General features: G+C 37.3%; 1 protein-coding gene across 3 annotated transcripts in view; it reads left to right on the plus strand.

Moving 5' to 3' along the window:
* Positions 1-23,046, plus strand: part of MYPN (myopalladin) — a 101,995-nt gene that overhangs the window by 27,595 nt on the left and 51,354 nt on the right. For all 3 annotated transcript variants that reach the window (XM_081075099.1, XM_081075098.1, XM_081075100.1), the window contains exons 2-4: positions 1,708-2,607; positions 20,135-20,310; positions 22,904-22,952. In XM_081075099.1, coding sequence (XP_080931225.1) covers positions 1,709-2,607; positions 20,135-20,310; positions 22,904-22,952 — 1,124 coding nt within the window. In that variant the 5' untranslated portion in view covers position 1,708. The remainder of the gene's footprint in view (positions 1-1,707; positions 2,608-20,134; positions 20,311-22,903; positions 22,953-23,046) is intronic.

Consider the following 23,046-nt stretch of genomic DNA (forward strand, 5'->3'; position numbering starts at 1 on the left):
CATAGAACCTTAAAGCCAGAAAAGATTTAGAAGGTTACTTTCTTCTCAGTCTTCGCAGCACAATGTTGTATCTGCTCGCTCGCGGGCCATGAAAGAATTTACAAGTCAGGTAGAAATACAGAAGGAAGATTTATTAAAGTAAGAGAAAGGTCAGCTGGGCAAAGTCTGCTGGGAACTATTGCAAACTACTGCATTGAGTCTTTGGTCTCAAGTTTTATATTTTCTAACCAGGATGTAAATTGCTTTGGCCAGTAGTGGAAGCCTGTAGTGGAATTTTCCATTGAGTTTAGCTTTGTCTGTTGGGATGGGGGAAGATGCAGTGAAGCTGGTTATCACAACCTTTGCATTTGTTATGTAGATTTAAGTTGGAGCCAGGCGTGGATCCCATACAGATGCAAAACCTCTCCCAAGTCACAGGGCCTGCATGGCAGAATTAAACAGGACCATTGAAACTGCATAGTAAATGTATGGGAAGCAGAATCATTAACATTCGAGGGGAAGGAAGTGAAGAAAAGAAAGCTTTCAAAAAGTCCCAAGCTCAATTACAATTATTAAATCAAATTATACCAGAGATCCAAATCATAAAATAGAATTAGTGCCACCATTACAATCCCCGTCTTAACACACAAGGCCCAGCACAAGAATGATAAATACCGTAGTCTTCATTTCCATTACCATCTCTGATTTCTTGGTGGTGGCAAGAGTGGAGTGTTAAGAAAGTCTTGGTCAATGGGAAGAGTACTGTAATTACCTGCATCTTTCAAGTAGACAGAGGAGTAACCGCCAATGGGTCACAAGTTTGCCATCCTTGTAGTAAGTGTGTAAATGAATAAACTAATGTAATATTAATAATATAAAATTCGCTCGCATTACCAAAATCTCTAGTCTAGGGAACTTTGAACTAAAGTTATTGTACCATATTCTTAAGACTTTAAAATTTATTTACTTATTGTATTGTTAATTTATTCATATAATTAAAATTCAAAAGTCAGGGAAAGAGTATGCAGTGAAAAGTGTCCTATGTTGCACCCCATTTCCCTGTTTCCCATAATCCCTCTTCCCTAATGTTAATTTAAGGGATATTTTAAAACCTAGGCTCTAATTCATATCTTTGCAGAAATTAAATTAATTATACCTTATTTGAACAGGCTAAATCATTATAGTTTTTAAGAGCAGATTGAGCCTATAAACAACAAGCCAACCAAAAGCATTTTTTATTTTCATGATCTAGATCAAGTTTCTATTTTCACCAACTAGATGAGGTTATGTTTTCAATATCTTTTGATTTCTATTATTTTATTACATTCAGGGTAAAGGGAAGAGGATGCAGAGTAAATCTCTGTGTATGAAAGCATTTTATAAATAAAAGCCTTATACAGATATTATTAAAATTACGTTTAGAAATTGTACTACTTAATGTCACTATATTTACAGTACAGCTTTAATAACTGAACTTGTATTTCAAGGATTTAACAAAGTGGTACCACCTATATTTTTATTTTTATTTTCAATAAAATCTCACTCAGTTCCTCTTCATTTTACAACTTGAGAATAATCTTTATGTCATTATAATAAATTTCGTAAAAGTATCAAAATTAGGCAATTTTTTATTTCAAGCTTTAAGTTCTTCAGAATACATTGTGCTATAATAAACATAGACTTGTTATTCTCTGGAAATGATCCAAACTTCTGATTATTTTGTGACAGCATGCAAGACGACAGCATAGAAGCTTCTACTTCCATCTCTCAGCTTCTAAGAGAGAGCTATTTAGCAGAAACTAGACATCGGGGAAACCATGAGAGGAGTCGAGCAGAGCCTTCTTCCAACCCTTTCCACTTTGGTAGTCCTTCTGGAGCTGCTGAAGGTGGAGGAGGTCAAGATGACCTTCCAGATCTTTCAGCCTTTCTGAGCCAAGAAGAATTAGATGAAAGTGTCAATCTGGCAAGGTTAGCCATCAATCATGACCCTTTGGAGAAAGGAGATGAAGCTCCAACTAGAAAATGCCTTTCTTCTGATCAGATGAAACACTCACCTAAATCCAGTTTTGACCCTAACTTCTGCCAGGATAACTCTCGAAGTCCTACCAGCTCTAAAGAGAGCCCCCAGGAGGCAAAAAGGCCACAGTATAGTTCTGAAGCCCAGTCCAAAAAAGTATTCTTAAATAAGGCTGCCGATTTCATTGAAGAGCTGTCCTCTCTTTTCAAAGCCCATAGCTCCAAAAGGATTAGACCTCGTGCCTGCAAAAACCACAAGAGTAAATCGGAATCTCAAAACAAAGTTATGCAGGAAAATAGCTGCAGTTTCTCAGCTCTATCAGAAAGAGAAAGATCTTCTGTTCCTATCCCTATCCCTGCAGATAGTAGGGATAATGAAGTGAATCACGCCCTTGAACAGCAGGAAGCTAAGCGGCGGGAAGCTGAGCAGGCTGCCAGTGAAGCAGCTGCTGGAGACACCACCCCGGGGTCTTCACCTTCATCTTTGTACTATGAAGAACCTCTGGGACAACCTCCCCGGTTCACTCAAAAGTTACGGAGCAGAGAAGTTCCAGAAGGAAGCAGAGTACAGTTGGATTGCATAGTGGTAGGAATTCCGCCACCTCAAGTAAGGTAAAAATGTCCCATTAGTAATGTTTACTAATTGCTTTCCATCTACTATGATTCTCAGTTTATCTTTTAAGTAAGTGGTTTCAAAAATTGTATACTCCCTTTGAGAAAAACGGAATCTAACGCAGTACTGACTAATAGAAATTTAATATTAGCCATATATGCAATTTAAAATTGTCTAGTAGCCATATTTTTAAAAAGCAAAGAAAAACTGGGTGAAATTAATTTTTAAAATATCTATTTAATTAATATTTTAAAAACATCATTTCAACATGTAATCAATATAAACATTATTCATATGATATTTTACATTCTTTTTGTCATTGTAGGGCTTCAAAATCCTACTAAATAAGTGTGAATTCTACACTTACCCTCCATTTGGCTGCTAAATTTTCCTAGGAAATGCTTAATCTGCATTTAGATTTCATAAAGTTTATATTTGAAAGAGTAAATTGACATACATGAGTTGTTTCAAACATACTTTAAAATTCTGTAATTAACTGAACAAAGCATCAGTTTTTTTTAAATTTAAATTCATTAAAATTAAATACAATTTCATATTCAGTTCCTTGGTTGCGCTAGCGACTTGTCAAGTGCCCAGTACCACCTGTGGCTAATGACTATGGCATAAGACAGCATAGGTCTATGGAAAGTATTTATGATCCATACTCAGTGAATACCTGTGATATTTTTTTCAATTTTAAAGAAAGCCAAATAACAGAATAAAAACTGATAGAATAAAGATAGAGTAAGGCTGTGGCTAAGATCAATTTAGAGATTCATTTTGCAGGTATTATGTTTATAATAAACTATTGATATCAGCTACATGAGTACTATTTTCCCTAATGCCCAAGTTTTTTCCTAATATGACAGATGAGTAGACAGGATATTCATTTTCTATGTGTCTGCCAATCAGCTTTTCTGTGAAAGCAAATGAAGCTAAAGTTCAGGGCTCCTTATTTGCATCAGCTATACCTAATTTTGTGTTCTACTTTTATTTTATTTTTTGATGTGGCCCTTCCATATTGATGAGCTTCAGGCCCCACAAAATGTGAATCTGGCTGTAGCCCCAGGGTGACATTTGTTACCTCTAATACTATAATGTAATAATATATGAATAAGGTGCTTGAATAATATTACTTTTATAGAGAATTACTGGTATTCAGAGTCCTGTCAGAGCTACTTTACCTCCCTCACCACCTAATTACTACTAGAATATGACTTCATTACTATTTAACACTTATTCTAGAAAATATTGCTATTATAGGATGGTAATAGTATTAGCACGAATAATAACATTTTTAATTATACATGCATATTGACTCAAGGGATTCTAGTCCAAAGACATACTCATATACTGAATTTTGTTTTTCAAAGGCAACATAAACTAATATTAAATATTTCTACAATGGCATATACCTAACTATCTGGTTATCCAAATGACCTCCTTGAGAGGCTCTGTTGTTTTACCTTTGTATATTGAGCACCAAGCACAGCTTCTGGCCTATAGTATTTACTAGGAAACAATGAATGAACTAATGCATAAAGAAACAAGAAACTTAAATTTAAAGCAGGAGTGAGACAGTGGCTTACAATGTAGCAAAGGGTTGGCACAGAACAACACAAGGCAGTGTCTACCCTTCTGTTCTAAGTATGCCTGATGCCACTCGCTGGGACTCTGGTTAGTAATGCTGGCAAGATGTCATCACAGCACCATGATTGATGCCATTCAGTGGCACCTGGTGGATCTAAGTAAGCTGGTGAGCACTCAAGTTATGGTACACTCACAGATTACTTAGATTAGTCTTATATGACCCACTCATTTCTGGGCACAGATTGAACCAACAACAAAAAAATTAGACCAGATCATTTAGGATCCATTCTCCCCATTTCTTGACCATAATAATCTCAGATATAAAAAAAGAATTAAAAAAAAAAAAAAAAAAGAATTCAGTGCTCCTGAGAGAAAACTCAGCCAAGAAGAACTATAAGATTCCATTCTCCCCCCAAAAAACAAAGTAATCTGGTGGTTACTCAAAAACTACTTAGTTAACCAGTTATAAATTTAAAAGTGAAAAGAGATACGTGAAGCAATACTAATTTTACTTCGGAAGAATTTCTTTACTAGTTTGGTGCCGGAAATTAGTAGGTGTTCACTAAATATTTTCTGAAAGATTTACTACTTAATTTCATGACTGCAATTATATTAAGAAAAAGTTTAGGTATATATACACAATGGAATACTATTCGGCGGTATGAAAAGATGATATAGGAACGTTTGTGACAACATGGATGGATCTTGAGAGTATAATGCTAAGTGAAATAAATCAGACAGAAAAAGCAGAGAACCCTATGATTTCACTGATATGTGGTATATAAACCAAAAACAAGACAAACAAATGATAAACAAAAACTCATAGACACTGACAATAATTTAGTGGTTACCAGAGGGTAAGGGTGGAGGGGAGGGAGATGAGGGTAAGGGGGATCAAATATATGGTGATGGAAGGAGAACTGACTCTGGGTGGTGAACACACAATGGGATTTATAGATGATGTATTACAGAATTGTACACCTGAAATCTATGTAATTTCATTAACAATTGTCACCCCAATAAATAAATTTTAAAAAAAAAGTAAACGTAAAAAAGAAAACGTTTAGAATTTTCCAGGTAGACTATTAGCTGTCATTGTTTTCCTAAATATAGAATTTACATAACTAACCAGAAAGCAAATATTTGTTTAGCTTTTACTACATGCTCAGCACTGTGATCAGTGTAGTGACAGAGACAATGTACATATAAAATGTGTCCCTGTCCTCAAGGACCTTGCTATCCAATTACAGAAATCATCCTAATTTTATAGTACAAACCCATAAGGACTATCAGGCTTCAGAGAAGGAATGGAGAACTAGAAAAGTCAAAGAAGGCTTCAGAGACGTAAGGGGGTTTTAGTTAAACCCTGAAGAGTAAGAAGGATTTAGGTAGAAATTTACTCATTCATTCATTTATTCAACAAATACCTATTGAGTTACTAAAGTGATTTGCCAGGAGTACAAAACAATTGTGAGTTATTGGAAGTCAGGGACCTTGTTTTAAACCAAGTCTAAAACTATTCTAGGAGGGTAGCTCAACCAGACAAAAATGTAATCAAAACATTGCAATATTGTTTAATAAGGGCTATAATAGAAGTATGTATAGCATGCAACGACAACTCAAAGGAAGATGTGATTACTTTGCCTGGAGTTCAGGATAAATGAAGAGTTAACACCAGAGGTACCACTTTAATTTGAGGAGACCAAGGGTAGAAGAGCCAAGAAAGCACAAAGGCATGGAGACAAATTTTCAGGGAACTGCAAGTACTTGCTTATATGAAGAACATGGAGTAACAGGTGAGAAAAGATGAGGGGAAGATTGAAGAAGTAGGCAGAGGGATGGGTTGTTTTAGGCCAGGTCAACTCAATACGTTCTTATGAAGGTCCAGATGCTGAAATTGTAATAATATTTTTATGTGACGGGGACCTAACAGGAAAGAAGAGTAAAGAGCCAGATGATTTTGAAGAGCCTTGAAAACAAAGTAGAATAGTTCAAAACCAACTGGAAACTCTTTAAGGTTGTGTACAGGGAAGTAGCAATACTAAAGGGAGAATTTAAGTAGAATTAATCTGGAAGAATGAGTTAGACCCGAAATGAATGGAGCCATGAGGCACTTGGGAAGCTGTGGAGGGTATCCCAGGTATTGAATGCTCTAATGGGCCTGAGGTGGGGGCAGTGGGAAAGCAGAGAAAAGATGTGAGTGAGCAATATTTAGGAGGAAAGAAATCAAGCTGAATTTGGTGACTGACTAGCTAGGAAGGATGAGTAAAAAAATTTACTCCACAAGTTTGAAGCTGGGAACCTGAGAGAATGATGGGTCACTGGCAAAGACTGAGAAAATGGAAGAGGTGGATGACTTGAGTGTGAGGGTATGAAGGGACCATATCCAACAGGCTGTCGGAAATCCAGGGCTGAAGGTCAAATGAGAAGGCAGTGGAACTGGGGACAGTCCAAGGAATGACATGGACACTGGGAAAAGTTTGACACAATATCTCTGCAATTACAAAGAGACTAAAAATACAGGTAATACTGGGAACTAACTTCTAGTAGTGCTAGACCAGAGCAGTGTTTTCCAACCTTCTTTTAGCAATAACGCCTCCTCCCACTTTTCTCTCACAATAAATCTGTTACATGTTACCTAACACATACTTTACACACATGCTTTTTCTAAAATATAAAATTAGTGCTTTTAAGATTGAAGAGGGTTGGGTACAAAGAGCCTGCAGCCCTGCCTGCTTGCTCACCACAGAAACTCCTAAGACATCTCCATAGAACCCAGGAGCAGATTTTAATCCAGAGGATTCCTTTAAAAATTCATTAAAATAATTGTGAAACATATTGGGTTGCCATATAGGAATACCACAGTCAATAAGAAAAGTACCCTTTTTGCTATTTTTGTAAGAAATGTAATAAGTATTCCTGGGAACTGAGGTCTAACCTTGTTTCTATTTGTTCCTGTGTGTATTCAGTATTTTACCTATGTTCTTGTAACCCTAGTTTAGCAATTTGAAAAATCATTTTCGCATATCTTTGTGGATTTCCAAGTTAAATAGGTGGAAATTGTTTTGTTTTGTAGAGGTGGCATTCTATATAACTAACATTTTTTTTTGGGGGGGGTGGGTGGAATATTGGGAAACAGTGTGTTTTTCCAGGACCCATCAGATCCAAGTCATTGTCTTTCAATCTAGTTATAGAAGGCGCAGCTCAGCTCAAAATCCAATCGCCGTTTTCAATCTTTAGTTACAGGGAATGCAGCCCACCATTTCATGTGGGATTTGAACCAGCTACCTTGTTGTGGAGAGCTCATGCTCTAACCAACTGAGCCATCCGGCTGCCCATCACTAGCATTTTTGAAAGCTTGTTAATCTTGGACTTACCTTCATTGGAGTTGTTGTTTTAGAAAATGAAATATATTCATGAGTTATCCACAGATGAAAGAGTCTGCAGAAATTCACAACAAATGGCCATGATCCCTTTTGTATCCTGATTCCAAACTCTTTTCCAAGGAATGTACAGCTGGGTCACACTAATTATTAATATGTTTGCTTGTACACAACCTCCAGAAGTAGCACAAATTTACCTTTTATAAATGTCAATGTCTGCTTTGGCTGTTACATTTTGCTATTGATACTTGGACACATGTCTTTGAGTAGTGTGCTGAGGAAATAAATTAGCTATAGAGAAAGATATCTATATCTTAAATGACATAGGAGAATTCTTAAAAATATTACAGGTAATTGCGTATATGATTATAATGTAAAATATTATGTAACATTGTTTAGGGGCTTTTTCTTCTTTTGGGAAAATCTAGATGCTTTCATTCATTCATTCATTCATCCAACAAATATTGTCAATTGTGTGCCACGTAGTTTTCATTATAGGTACTAAGATTAAAGCAGTGAACAGGAAAAATTCCCTGCCTTCACAGAGCTAAGAGTCTAGTAAGGAACACAGACAATAAACAAAAATTCCACAAAAATTACGTTCCGAAGGAATTATAAATATGATGTTAAAAAGAAGGGTGCACGGAGGAAAGGGACCCAACCTTGTGAGTAGATTAGAGGTTTTCCTGAAAAGTGGTATATAAGCTGAGACATAAAAGACGATTAGGAGTTACTCCAGCAAAATGAGGTATGGGGAAAAGTGTGGCAGGGTGAGGGAATAGCAAATTCGAAGCCCTTAAGGCAGCAAGACAATTGTTGACTTAAAGGAATTGAAGAAAGTGATAGCACCCACCAGAACATAAAGAGTGAAGAGGAAATGGTTTGAGATAAGTCCAGGGTCTAGATTTTGAAAGACTCCTAGAATAGGTTTCTAAAAGTTGGTCCCTGGATCGGCAGTGTGAGCATCACGGGGGACCTTGGTGGATAGACCAATTCACAGGTTCCACCTTGGACCTACTGATTCAGGGTCTCTAGGGGTGAGGCCTATAACAACTGTATTTTAACAAACTGCTGTTTGTTTCTATGCAGAGCATTTCTGCAATGTCTTCAGAGATCTCCTAACCTAGAGGGACATTTCCCTGCTCAGTCCTTGACCCAGATGTTGCAATCTCCAGTTAACATTTTAGCACCTGTTCCTCAGTCCCTACTCCAATAGAACACCCCTCACAAGACTCTTTCTGTTGGAGTCATCTCACCACAGCATGTGGGATCTGTCTTGAGATGAAAAACCAGGCTAATTTATGTCCCTAAACAATATTGGTACAGAAGTATTTACAGGTGAAATAATAAAAATCCTGGATTTACATTAAAATAATCCAAGGTGGGGAGATATGGAGAATATGAGAGACACATTTGTCATTTGCTGATAATTTGTTGAAGCTAAGTGATATATACATGGGGTTCATTATACATGTCTCTCTACTTTGTGTATGTTTGAGTTTCCATAATAAATTTTTTTTTACAAAAAGGATATTAGTAAGTTTTACAAGTTTTGAAAATTTTTTTTTCATGAGGACTCTTTTTTTTTTAATTCTATTTATTTATTTATTTATTTATTTATTTATTTATTTTTTATTAAATTTATTGGGGTGACAATTGTTAGTAAATTTACATAGATTTCAGGTGTACAATTCTGTATTACATCGTCTATAGATCCCATTGTGTGTTCACCACCCAGAGTCAGTTTTCCTTCCATCACCATATATTTGATCCCCCTTACCCTCATCACCCACCCCCCACCCCCTTATCAAGTAAATAAAGTAGTAATTTAGTAATAAGTACTATGAGAAAAAGAAAAGATAGGAATTCTAGAAGGAGAAAATAAAAGTTCTAGTCAACCCTGTCCAAATATTTAGTTTTTTAAAAAAAAAATTTTCGGAATTATACTCATCTTCGCACTTATTAACCTTCCCTTTTGTTGTGTCTAAAATTGGCTATGTAGGGATAGCCAGTTAGCTCAGTTGATTAGAGCATGGTGCTGATAACACCAAGGTTGCTGGTTCAATTCCCGCATGGGCCACTGTGAGCTGTGCCCTTCTTAATAAATAAATAAATAAATAAATAAAAAATAATAAAATTGGCTATGTAGTAAGGGGTAGTCTTGGTGATTTTATATTAGCCAACTGCTTATTTATGCTTTTCTTAAGTTACCAAGATGTTACCATCTGGAAGAACTCAAATTTTAATAAAATTTAAAGCATAGATAAATGTTCCCCACCTGTGTCCCCACACTCCCATGATTGGAATATAGCCATTGGATATGAATATTTGTTTAACTCAGTAACAGTCAAACAGGACATATAAAACACCAAATTGTGTCATAAATCCAACATAACTTTGAGTCCTATTAGAAAACATCTGCTATTATCTTATTGTCCACTGTACTCCATTGCACTCTATATATGAAGAGTCACTCTGATGCATGGAGAGAGCTGAAGATGTTATTAAGCAAACATACTACCTTTTAGCTGATTCAGGCCTTACACTCTACACTTAAGAGATCAGGCATTGTTAGATGAAGATGGTTACAGACAATCAAGGAAAGATATTTTCTAGACCCTAAGCCTTCTTGAAAAATGAAAACAAAACAAACTTGAGGCTATAATAATCCTGATTTGAATTCATTTAACGTTTATACAACTAACATTTTTTGAAGCAGCTATGATGTGCCATATCTGGCTAGGAGACAGATAACAAGTGGCAAACAAAACAAACCCTGTAATGTTTATTGTCCAGTGAGGGAGAGAGATATTAAAAAAATAAACTTATAAATAAATATGTAATTATAAGTGATATAGAGGTTCTGTAAAGGAAACAAACATGGTATTAGGAGAGTCAACAATAGGAGGTGGGCAGGAACACTGGAAGAGCTGGAGTAGGGCTAAAGAAAGGCTCTGAGTAATCATTCTTTTAATGAACATCATTACTGGTGAGTCAGAATAACACATCCAAATTACATTTAGAAGTCGTTAATGTACTAAAACAATGAGTCATAATACTTATATAAGCCATGTTTTAGATAAAAGAGTAACCTAACAGCAGAATGGTAATATGCAACCCAAAAGTCCAGTTAAATCTAAAAAATGTGTCTCTTCAGTGTTTTAATTCCTAGGCTTGGTATGTAGCCAAAGTAGCAGATCTGGCAAGCTATCCTTAGTGCATTAAAGGTGAGTTCTTTATCATCTGGACCTGCCCCATTTCCCCAGATCACTGACTCATTTCTGCTGAGCCATGAATCACTGCCATTCTGTAAGTGTCATGAGGATTTGGCATTCTAAAAACATGTAGCTGGGCCAGGGCGTTTCTATGAAAGCATTCCCTAACATGGATGGACATTTGAAGCGAGTATGTTTTCCTCCTTATTCTCAAAAGTCTTCGGGGTAGCTGGGTAAATTTAACTACTTTCTCAGAAGGCAACCTGACCAGTGCATTATTTCTAAATGGGTCATGGTATTAAAGTCAGAGTGAAGGTTACTGATTGTTCTTTGGGGGTGGCTAAAGCCATCCTGGCCATCTGAGGAAGGACAAAACGCTCTGACAGAGTTTGGGCATTTGAATTGCTCCACTATCACCTTCTGGCTGTACAATTGCTCATAGATGTTTCCACTCTCATTTTGGTAAGGAAGAGAAACATTATCTAAAGAAATGAGATAACCTTCTAATGTTAATATAAGGAAAGATATTTGTTTTCAAATATTTATATTTGCTTTATCAAATAAATACATGTACACGGCCTACAAAGTCAAACAATATTAAAGAATGGACCACTTTCAACTTTTTTTTGCAGTTTCCTATTTCTTTACTTTTAGATTTTTAAACAATACGAGTATGTCTGTGGTTCTTAAACTTTTTTTGTTCTCAGGACCTGTTCACAGTCTTGAGTTATTGAAGGCCCAAAAGAGGTTTGGTCTATGTGAGTTAGAGCTATAATTAGCATATTAGAAAATAAAACTGAGACATGTTTTAAATAGTTATTTATGTATTCATTTTTAAATAACAATAATAAAATGCTAACAAATAATTTTATGAAAAATAACTTCAAAAAATATTTAGTGAGAAGAGTGGCACTGTATTACATTTTTTGCAAATCTCTTTAATGTCTGGCTCAATAGAAGACAGCTGGATTCTCACATTTGTTTCAGCATTCACTTTGTTGTAATATGTCGTGTGGATTGAAGTTAATTTTAAAAATCCAGCCTTATATAAATATGTAGTTGGAAACACGAGGAATATTTTAGTAGCCTTTTCATATAATGCAGCTATTCTTGTTTGATACAACATCAAAGCTCCACTTGCAGTGGTTTCTTAGAAATTGGTTGTAATGTGGTATCTGAAACTATACCAATGAATTTTATATTCTCCTATACTAAAACCCTTTGCTTGTCTTTAACTTTGAATGGATGACATCATCTATTGGTCATTTGGAAAATGAGTAATACATATCTTCCAAATGTTGACGCATTTTATTATACGATATTTTTATAAATCACATTTATCAATATAATCATTGATTTCATCAAAAAGTCTTTAAGTACTGGGAATCCCTAAACTTACCGTGGAGGATACCAGTATTCCAAAACTCTAACTTTTCCTTGAAAGCTCAAATTTTTTCACTGGCAACAAATGTTAGGAGCTATCTTTACTTGGACTGACAGGCTTACTTCCTCCATTTTTGAGAAAATGACTGCTGAATATCCAAGTCTGAATAACCATAATTTGTCAGTTGCTCTTTCAAGTTAAAATACTGTTTCATGCAGTAAGTGCCTATAAAATAATCATACAAACCCTCTTCCATATCCAGTAAAAATGCTTTATGCTACTTCCCATTTCACCACCCAGAGTGTTAGAAAGGTGTGGACTCAAAGTTGACATTTAATACAAGTAAAGATTTTTACTGCTTCATCGAGGGATTTTTAAGTAAAACTGGATTTAAAAAAAAAGGTGAATCTGGTGGTGAAGAACACAATGACCATTAGTCAATTTTGACAGTACTTTAATTTGTGGTGCAATTTTACCCACTGTGGCTTTTGCACCATCAGTATAAATGTCAACACATGAAAAGGGAAACATCTTAGTATTGTATGAAAATAATTTTGTTTTCACAGAAAGTGAACTATACTTTGAGAACGACTGCAATGTGCTTATCCCACTATTGCCTGCTGTGCTGATGTTAGTTATTTTCTATTGACTTGCCCTTGCAGAAGATCGGGGTTTAGCACCTGTTCATTAAACCAGCACCTCCATTGTTCCTTCCTTCATTGGCTCAGTATAATCATAGCACATTGTTGTTTTTAAAAATTTAATGTTTACCTCTTTGTTTCTATATAAGTATTATTCACGAACAAGCCCAGCAGGCTAAAATGAGTATTTTCTTGCTCACATAACTTTTTATTTTAACCAGGAGTTGATTGCTGCCTTGTTATTTTTATGTGCTTAATTCTGTGGTCTCATCACAAATGTGTCTTAATTCTCCAATACATTTTAAAAACATCTCCTAAATATTCCATTCCATGCAGTTAAGTCATCAGGCGCATTTGTTTTTTTCTAGAGAAATACCTCCTAAAGCCCTTCTTCCTCTTGCTCCAATATGGAGCAGCTGCTTACACAGCCAGCAACTCAACCTTCATTCTGGGGCATTTCCTAACTGCTCAGAAGAGAAGATGTGACTGGGGTGGGGACCTAAATGCTCATTTTCCAAACTTGAAATCAGTTACCCTATTTTAAGCTTCCTGTCTCCTTCCTCATTGTTAGTGTGTTTCCACATCCCCAAACTTGTATCTCCAAATTCTCAAACTTGGGGGGTTCTGATGTACAAATTGGCTTCTTTCATTGACATCCCCAAGGAGGCACTTGGTTTTCACATTTTTCAACTCTCTTGGTTCTTCAATCTGCTTTCTAACTTCCCAAAGTTTTTGAGGTCTCAGGTCTGCTATCATCTCCCTTTCCATTATTTTCGTCCTTGTGCTTTTATACCTTTTAAAAATTCCTTTATTCTCATTCTAGGGAAATTTCAGGACGGGAGTAAAGATAAACATACTTGATCACGATGTCATGCTTGATTGGATGCTTACTATTTGCGTTTAGAACTACAAATGCTCTGAGAGTTTGTTCACACAAGCTCCTCAGGGTCTTCTTGAGATTTATGCTTTGGGAAATTTAGAAACCCCTTCAGCAGCTGCATATACCACTGCTGCCACAACAGATCAAAGACTAGCATAGAATTTGATGAAGCAAATAACAAAGTACTTACAAAATATTAACTGTTAATTCTTTCCATCATTTGGTCTTTCAACAGATTCAACACACATTTTCTGAGGACCTACCATGTGCCAGGGTACTGTTGTAGGTGCTGGGATTATTTGGTGAATAAGACTGATAAGGTTCTCTCATGGACTTGACAATGCAGTGAAGGGAGCAAACAATAACAAAGTAAATAAATATATAAGGTAATTTCAGATAATAATAAGTGTTCTGAAGATAACAAAAAAAGGTAACATGATTGAATGTCTGAGGATCAGGGTGCTACATTAGAAAGAGGGTCAGAGAAGGCCTCTCTAAGGAGGTGACATTTGAGCTGAGGCCTGCCTGATGAGAAGGATCTGTATTTGTAAAAATCTGGGAGATGAGGAACTCAGAAAGTACAAAATCCTAACATGGACAATAGTTTAATGTGTTCACAGAATAGAAAAAGACCAATGTAGTTAGATTGAATAGAAATAGAAATAGAATTCAGAATATTCTAACTACCAATGTAGTTAGATTCATCCCATAGTGAAGGGAGAATGGTTGGAGAAGGGACCCAGAAGTCAGGGCTGCAAAGGCAGATATTGATATTATCCCAAATAGAAGAGATAATTGAAACTATGGGATGAGATAAGATGGCCAAAGGAGAGCATATATAGAGTTGTACTAGGCAGCAAGGATGCTGCAAGAGCATATAAGGTATTGTCCCTGCCTTCAAAGAATTTGCAATCTAATGAAATTGGTGAGACAAGACAGATTCCCAAAATACAGCCTAATACAGGACAGTGTATAATCACACTTTTTATCACATAGTATAGGTTTTTAAAAATATGAAGTTAGAAAAAGTAACAATCATTGAGAATTTATGGTAAAGGTACTTTGTGTAGGAGGTAGTATCTGAGCCAAACTGATTGATGTTACAGTATTTGCAGTAGCTGAAAGGCAGAGGAAGAGAATCTCAGAGAGAAAAACATATAGGGGTGAATATGACATATGGAACAGGAGAGAAAAGCTTGACTATTGGGAAGTGGTCAAATAGGTGAGTTTTCTTAAATATCCTTTAAAATCTTGCTTTAAAAATGATGGTGGGGGGAGAGAGATACAAGATGGTGAAGTAGATAGAGGCTGTGCTTGCCTCATCCCATGAACACATCAGAATTAAATTATAAAACAATCAACCTAAAGAACCATCTGAAGTCCAGCTGAACAGAAGTTTTATAACTAATGATATAAAGAAGAAGCCACACTGAGATTGTTAAGAGTAGTGGAGATGAGAAGTGAGCTGGCACCAAACTTCCATGTGGCAGATGAAAATTAGGAGGGATTTCTTGGCCACAGAGTTTCCCCCACAGAGGAGTAAGGGACTCCAGCCTCACATTAGGGTCCCCATCCAAGAGTACTGAAAAGAGGAGCCCCCACATCTCACATCTGGCTGTGAGAAACCATGGGGATTCCAACCATCTGGGTGGGACTAAGGGTTGCGGGGAAACCCAGATGTCCTCTTAAAGCACCTGCATAGACTTGCTCACAGGCACTTACCCTGGGCTCCAGCAGAGGGACAGTGACTCAGGGGGCATAAGAGACATAAGGAAAGACTGAGTTGTGTGTCTGCAGGGCAAGGACTGGAAGGACAGTTGACATGTTCCCTGAGTTGAGCCCTTCCCCCACGCTCATGGCCAAATCTGAATCTGAATTGGTCTGGTGAGCTCCACTGGCTCCACCCTGGTGACTCACTGAGACCTTGCCACACCTAACTCCATACTACATGAGCTGAACCTTATGGGAGCTGGCAGCTGGCAGCAGACCTCAGAGTATTCTGACTTTTTATGGAGCTGCCCAAAACCTGGTACTGGTGGCAGCCATCCTCAGTTCATAGCATGGCCTCTCCCACGCACCTCCAGGTCCAGCACAAGCAGCAACCAACCATGAATTGCTTTGTAGCTCCTACCAGCACCCCCCGGCTGGTCACAGGCAACTGCTGACCTGGGCCTGCACTGGAGCCCCTCCCAAGAGGCCCCAGAATCAACATACTTGGAGGTTGGCTTCAAACTACAGCAGAGCACCATCCAATTAGCCACACAAGTGGCACACCGAAAGGGTGGTCTCAATGGGTACCAGAGCTCACTGGGGCAAATCCCACTTAAGAGACATATAAGGCCCCCTGCACAGCAACCTGTAAGCTGTGGATGTGGCCAAACCCCACAGCCAGTCAGTCTGAGGGTCAATCCCACTAACTGATATGCCAAGAGCAACCAAGGCTCAAATATAATAGGATACACACAGCTCACACAAGGGACACTCCTGGAGCACCCACCCCAGGGGACCAGGGAGACTGCCACTGGGCCCCCCAGGGCACCTACTACATAAGGCCATCTGGCAAGACTGGAAGATGTAGCTGATCTACCTACAACATAGAAACAAACACAGAGACAGCCAAAATGAGGAAACAAAGAAATACATCCCAAATGAAGGACTGGAGAAAACTCCAGGGAAAAACCTAAACTAAATGGAGGCAAGCAACTTACCAGAGACAGAGTTCAAAATACTGGTTATAAAAATGCCCAGGGAACTTAGAAGTTCAACAAAGAGATATCAATCATAAAGGGACATTGAAACCATTAAAAAAAGAAAAACAAGTAAAGAATACAACTACTGCAATAAAGAATGCACTAGAAGGAATCTTCAGCAGACTAGATAAAACAGAGGATCGAATCAGCGATTTGGAAGACAAGATAGCAAAAAACACTCAACTGTAACAGGAAAAGGAAAAAGGAATTTTAAAAAAAGAGGATAGTTTAAGAGACTTCTGGGACAATATCAAGTGTAACAACATTCACAGCATAAAGGTACCAGAAGAAGAGAGAAAGCAAGGGATTGAGAACCTATTTGAAGAAATAAAGACTGAAAACTTTCCTAACCTGGTGAAGGAAATACAAGCAAGCCCAGGAAGTGCAGAGAGTCACAAACAAGATGAACCCAAACAGGCCTACCCCAAGACACATTATAATTAAAATGGCAAAGATTAAAGACAAAGAGAGAATCCTAACATAAGACCTAACCGGAAAATAAACACTAGCATGATTTTTCAGGATGCTTGTAATATATAATAAGCCCTAATGCATCTTTTGGAGTAACAATTAATATAAGACCTGGTCATGTTTTCAAGAAATATCTTGTTTTCAGGGAAATATCGTAGGGCTTGTTTTATATTACAAGCATCCTGAAAAATCATGCTAGGGCTTATTTTCCAGTTAGGTAGTAACTTATAAGGGAGCTCCCATAAGACTGTCAGCTGATTTCCCTACAGAAATTTTGCAGGTCAGAAGGGATTGGAAGGAAATATTCAATGTGATGAAAAGCAAAGATATACAATGATGACTACTGTACCCAGCAAGGATATCATTTAAAAACGAAGGACAAATAAAGAACTTCCCAGACAAGAAAAAGCTAAAGGAGTTCATCATCACCAAACCAGTATTACAAGGAATGTTATAGGGACTTCTTTAAGATTAAAAAATAATAATAATAATAAATTAAAAATATGAATAAAATGTCAGTAATTACATATCTATCAACAATTACTTTATGTGTAAATGGATTAAATGTTCCAATCAAAAAAATAGGATGGTTGAATAGATAAGAAAACAAAACCTAAAAGAAAACAAAACCCTTGCTGCCTACAAGAGACTCACTTCAGATTGAAAGACACACACAGACTGAAAGTAAAGGGATGGAAAAAGTTATTTCATGAAAATAGAAATGGAAAGAAAAAAAAAGTTTGAATAGCCATACTTATACCAGACAAAATAGACTTTAAAACAAAAGCTATAACAAGAGACAAAGAAGGACCCAGTAATCCCACTTCTGTGTATTTATCCGAAGAAACCCAAAATGCTACTTCAAGGGGAAATGTGCATCCATATGCTCACTGCAGCTTTATTTACAATGGCCAAGATGTGGAGGCAGCCTGGGTGCCCACTGATGGATGAATGGATAAAGAGGGGGTAGTACATACATGTATACAATGGAATATTGCTCGGCCATGGAAGGGAATGTGTTCTGTCCATCTGTGATGGCATGGATGGACCTGGAGGGTATTGTGCTGAGTAGAGTATGTCAGACAGAGAAAGATAGATGTTATATGCTTTCACTTATATATGGACTCTAAAAAACAAAATAAACAAATGAACAAAACAGAAACAAACTTGTAGACACAAAGAACATTTTGATGGTTGCCAGATGTGAGGCGGGTTGCATGGGTAGGCGAAAAAGGGGAAAGGATTACGAAGTACAAATTGGTTGTTACAAGTAGTTATGGGGATGCAGGGTACAGCATAAGGAATATAGTCAATAATATTGTAATAACTATGGATGGTGTCAGATGGATACTAGATTTCTTGGAGTGAGAGATGGAAGGGCAGTTGGGGGACAGGGTGAAAAAGGTGAAGGGATTAAGAAGTACAAATTGGTTGTTACAAAGCAGTCATGGGATGTAAAGTATAGGGAATGTAGCCAATAATATGGTAATAACTATGTATAGTGCCAGGTGAGTACTAGACTAGTCAAGGGGATCATTTCTTAAATTATAAAAATGTCTAATCACTATGCTGTACACCTGAAATTAACATAATAATGAATGATAACTGTAGTTGAAAATTTTTTCAAAGGGGGGAAAAGTGAAAGAAAATAAGAGGTTCAATTTTCCAGGTATAAAACAAGTCATCAGGATTTAATGTACAGTATGGGGAATATAGTCAGTAATGTTGTGATAGCATCATACGGTGTCAGATGGTTGCTGGACTTCTGGTGATCACTTCTTTAGGTATATAAATGTTGAGCAACTATGGTGTACACCTGAAACTGATATAATGTAGGTTAGCTATATTTTTTAATAAAAATCTTTTTTAGAAAAATGATGATGGGGGATTAATACAAAAGCTAATACTCTATATGTACCATGCTGCACCTTACTGTTAGAACTTTAACTATACGTCTTGGGGTTCTTTTCATATCAGCACAGATTGATCTTTCTTATTCTCACTTTAGAGCTGCACAGTGTTTCATCATGGGGTTGTACCAAAGTTTATTTCATCAGTCCACTAGTGATTGGGTTGTTCCAATCTTTTGCGACTTAAATGAGTAACCTGTATAGTTGTCATCTGTATGATCAATTCCTACAAGTGGGTTTGTTGGGTCAAAGGATAAATGCATCTGTAATCTTGGAAGGTATTGCCTTATTCCTTTCATAGGCATTGTACCATTTTACATTGCTGCTAGCAGTGTAGGAGATCAGTCAAACTTTTATACCTTTGCCAATTTGTTACATGAGAATTGGTATTTCCCTTTAGTTTTAGTTTCTTTTTCTCTTATTATGCACCTCCACATTTTAAACATTATTTTATGTGTTACTCTGTGTAAACTTTTGGCCAAGAGATCTGTTATACTAAAAATTTCTAACTTCAAGTATATAGAATTAAAATAAAGTACCATAACTTATAGAGATATTCTTAACTTAGGTTAGGTGTTGGGTCACTCCGGAGAGAATATGACCTCTCCTACTTACTCTGATGACTCAAGTAACTAACAAAATAATTTTCCTTTAGCTAGGTCAGAGGCAATTTCATAGTAGAGAATGAATGCACTCGATTTAATGGATCTTTACTATCCCTTAGATTTCTCTCTAAATAAGTTAAAGTAGTACTTGCTTAAAGTATAATGTAGAAAGCTGAACGTCTTTTTAGAAGAAGCCAAGTTCCCTCAAGTTCTCAAAGACCCTTCTCTGCATGGTTGGCTGTATTTGTTTTCTCATTCATCTTTTTCTCAATTGTATCATTCTTTTATTTTTTTAACTTTTTAATTTGTTTAAGTAAGTTTTTCCAGGACCCACCAGCTCCAAGTCAAGTAGTTGCTTCCACAACTTCAATCTAGTTGTGGAAGGTGCAGCTCACAGTGGCCCATGTGGGGATCAAAATGGCAACCCTGTCATTCAGAGCACCATGCTCTAACCAACTGAGCCAACAGGCTGCCCCTCAATTGTTAATAGAAGTCATTTTCTAATTTCCTGAGTAAAGTGTCATTGTGATTTGAATACTGCCAGCTCTTCTCATTGTTACAATCAAAGTATACCCTAATAGTGGATTGTTTAATTTTCTGACTTTAGGTTTGCAGTTTTCTTCTTAGGGAACATCTGGAGCCATCTATGTTATTAATTCTCACATTTCAGTCATGTCCCGTATTCCCTTCCTTGCAGGTGGTACTGTGAAGGCAAGGAGCTTGAAAATTCCCCAGACATTCATATTGTCCAGGTAGGAAATCTGCACTCACTGACCATTGCGGAAGCCTTTGAAGAGGACACAGGACGCTATTCCTGCTTTGCTTCTAATATCTATGGGACAGATTCAACTTCCGCTGAGATTTACATAGAAGGTAAATGCTCATGAACAATGGCACTTACCCGTAAGACATATAATAAATAAATATTCACTGAGGGCCTATTCTACTACACACTCTTCTAAGCAGTGAAGGTAAAGGCAGTGAATCAAATAGACAAAAGCCACTACATTCATGGTCAGATGGAATTTACATTGTAATAGAAAATAAATGAGATTGATTAACTAATTAAAATGTGATAGATATATGAAATGATTCTGATCACCAATTCCAACATGTGTGTGTTGGGGGTGAGGGTTTCCCACACTAACAAGCAATTCTCAATGACACCGGTTAGATGTCTTACAATTTAACTCAATACTGACACCATTTACCTGGAGATAGTGGCAAATCCAATAGAGCAAGGGCTCAGTCCTACAAGATTGCTCCCACCCCACTTCAGATGGCAATTACAAGTGTAGGTCCCCAGGTTACCCATAATTTCTGTCTGACTTGCCTACAAATCAGAGATTCTCATGACCCCCTCCTCAGATTTAATTAATTTGCTAGAGTGGCTCACAATTCAGGGAAACACTTACTTACATTTACCAGTTTATTAAAGGATACGATAAAGGATACAGATGAATTAGATGAAGAGATACATAGGGCGAGGTCTTGGGCGGTCCTGCGAACAGGAGCTCTGTCCCTGTGGAGTAGGGATGTGTCATCTTCCCAATGTGGAGGAGTTCAGCAACCTGGAAGCTCTCTAAACCCCACACTGTTGGGATTTTAAGTTCCTAATGTAAGCATGACCAATTATTAACTCTATTTCTTGCCCCTTTTCCCTCTCTGGGGAAATAGGGATTGGGGCTGAAAATTCCAATCATGACTTTGTCTTTCTGGTGACCAATCCCATCCAGGAACCATAGAAGAGTCCACCAGAGTCACCTCATTAGAACAAAAGATGCTTCTAGTGCTCTTATCACTTAGGAATTTACAAGAGTTTTAGGAGCCCTGTGTCAGGGATGGGGTCACACATAAATGAGAACAAGGGATACCATATATATAAACACTATGGAAGAAATAGCAAGAAAAAGGGGTAGGAGTGTGTGTGTGTATGTATGTGTGTGTGTACACGTGTGTGCACGCGTGCAAGAGCATGTGCACGCTGCTCTTCTAGTTAGGGTGATCGGGGAAGACCTCACTAAGTGACAAGTAAGTGAAGACCTGGAGGATGTAAAGCAGTGAGTCACAAGTATGTTCAAGGAAAAAGCACTCCAGGCAGAGAAATCGGCAAGTGCAGTGGCCCTGAGGTGGGAGTGTACCTGTGTTAATTAAGATACAGAGATGAGCCAACGTGGCCAGGGTGGAGTGAACAAGGAAGAAAGATCAGATGAGGTCAGAAGTTCAAGATGGGCTCAAGGTGGGAAGAGGCAGATGAGCAGATCATGCAGGTCCTTGTAGGTCACTACAAGGTCCTTGTAGATTATTGCAAGGACTTTGGCTTTTACTCTGAGGGAGATGGAAACCTACGGAGGATTTGGAGCAGAGATGTGATGTGATCTGACTTAGCTTTTAACAGGATCACTCTGGCTCCTGGGTGAGAATATACCACAGGGATTCAAGGGTAGAAGAAGGGAGACCATTTGGGAGCCTTGGAAAGGCATTTCCATCAGCACCAAATTTATATGACTAATTTTAGGGAATAAATCAATTTATGTTCTTTATATATCTATGAAAAGTTTTTGTTTCTATTTATCTCATGCCCTGGTTTTTTTCTGGAAACCATTCTTCAGCACTTTTATCGACAATAATCACTTTTACCTTACGTATGCCTTGGTTTCAGTACTTAAATATTGTATTATTATGGTATAAATGCCCATTAACTAACTAGATTTGTTAAGTCTGATACTGCCTCATTCTTCATGTCTCCAATGTAGTACCAAGTACATAGTGGGTATTTGATAAACATTTATTGAATAGATGCATGAATAATGATAATAATAATGAATACTGTATGAATAGACATGTGTTGTATGTTTTCATCCTCAAATTTTTGGAGTATAATAAATACCTCCAAATTTAGCTCTGTTTTATCTTCCTGGAATTCACTGTCTTGAGAAGTAAATCCGGATCAAAGCTCTGCTAACAGTGCTGAGATTGGATCGCTGATTTTTAAAATTTGTGGCAACAGAGCTTCCAACACTCCCACTCCTAAGATGAAGTGTGGCTTGTTAATATTAGGACTGGACGGAAGAGCATCCACCTACACTTACAATGTTTGGAATCCAATGTAATCCCTTCTTTTATTGAATCTGTGTAGGCCAAGAGCGAGAGGATTTATGGATACCACAGAATGTCTGCGAAGACAGCTCTGTTAGTTCAAAGCCATCAGCAGGTGTTTAATACACAAGAACACTTGAAATTTGGACCAGTTCATTTGAACTCTATTACTAACTAGTCATGTGACCTTGAGCATGTCTTTCAACTACTTAGGGTCTATTTCCTCATTTGTAAAAGTAGGTGGTAGTGTAGGGAATCACTGAGTTCATTTTTAGGTCTTAAATTCCATAGGTCTTCAAATGCTTAGGAACCAGTTTAAGAAATTGTTGTCTTAAAATTTTCATGCCTTGTTTTTATTTTTTTCCAGGGGTTTCTTCTTCTGATTCAGAAGGGGACCCTAAGGAAGAGATGAATAGGTAATTCTAATTTTCTATCTCATAGCCTTAGCATTCTCAGATTCTGAGAAAGTTGCTAATTGGTTAGAACTTGAAGAGCGTGGCTCCAGGGTGT

This window comes from Rhinolophus hipposideros (assembly GCF_964194185.1).
Source record: "Rhinolophus hipposideros genome assembly, chromosome: 15".
Lineage (NCBI taxonomy): Eukaryota > Metazoa > Chordata > Mammalia > Chiroptera > Rhinolophidae > Rhinolophus > Rhinolophus hipposideros.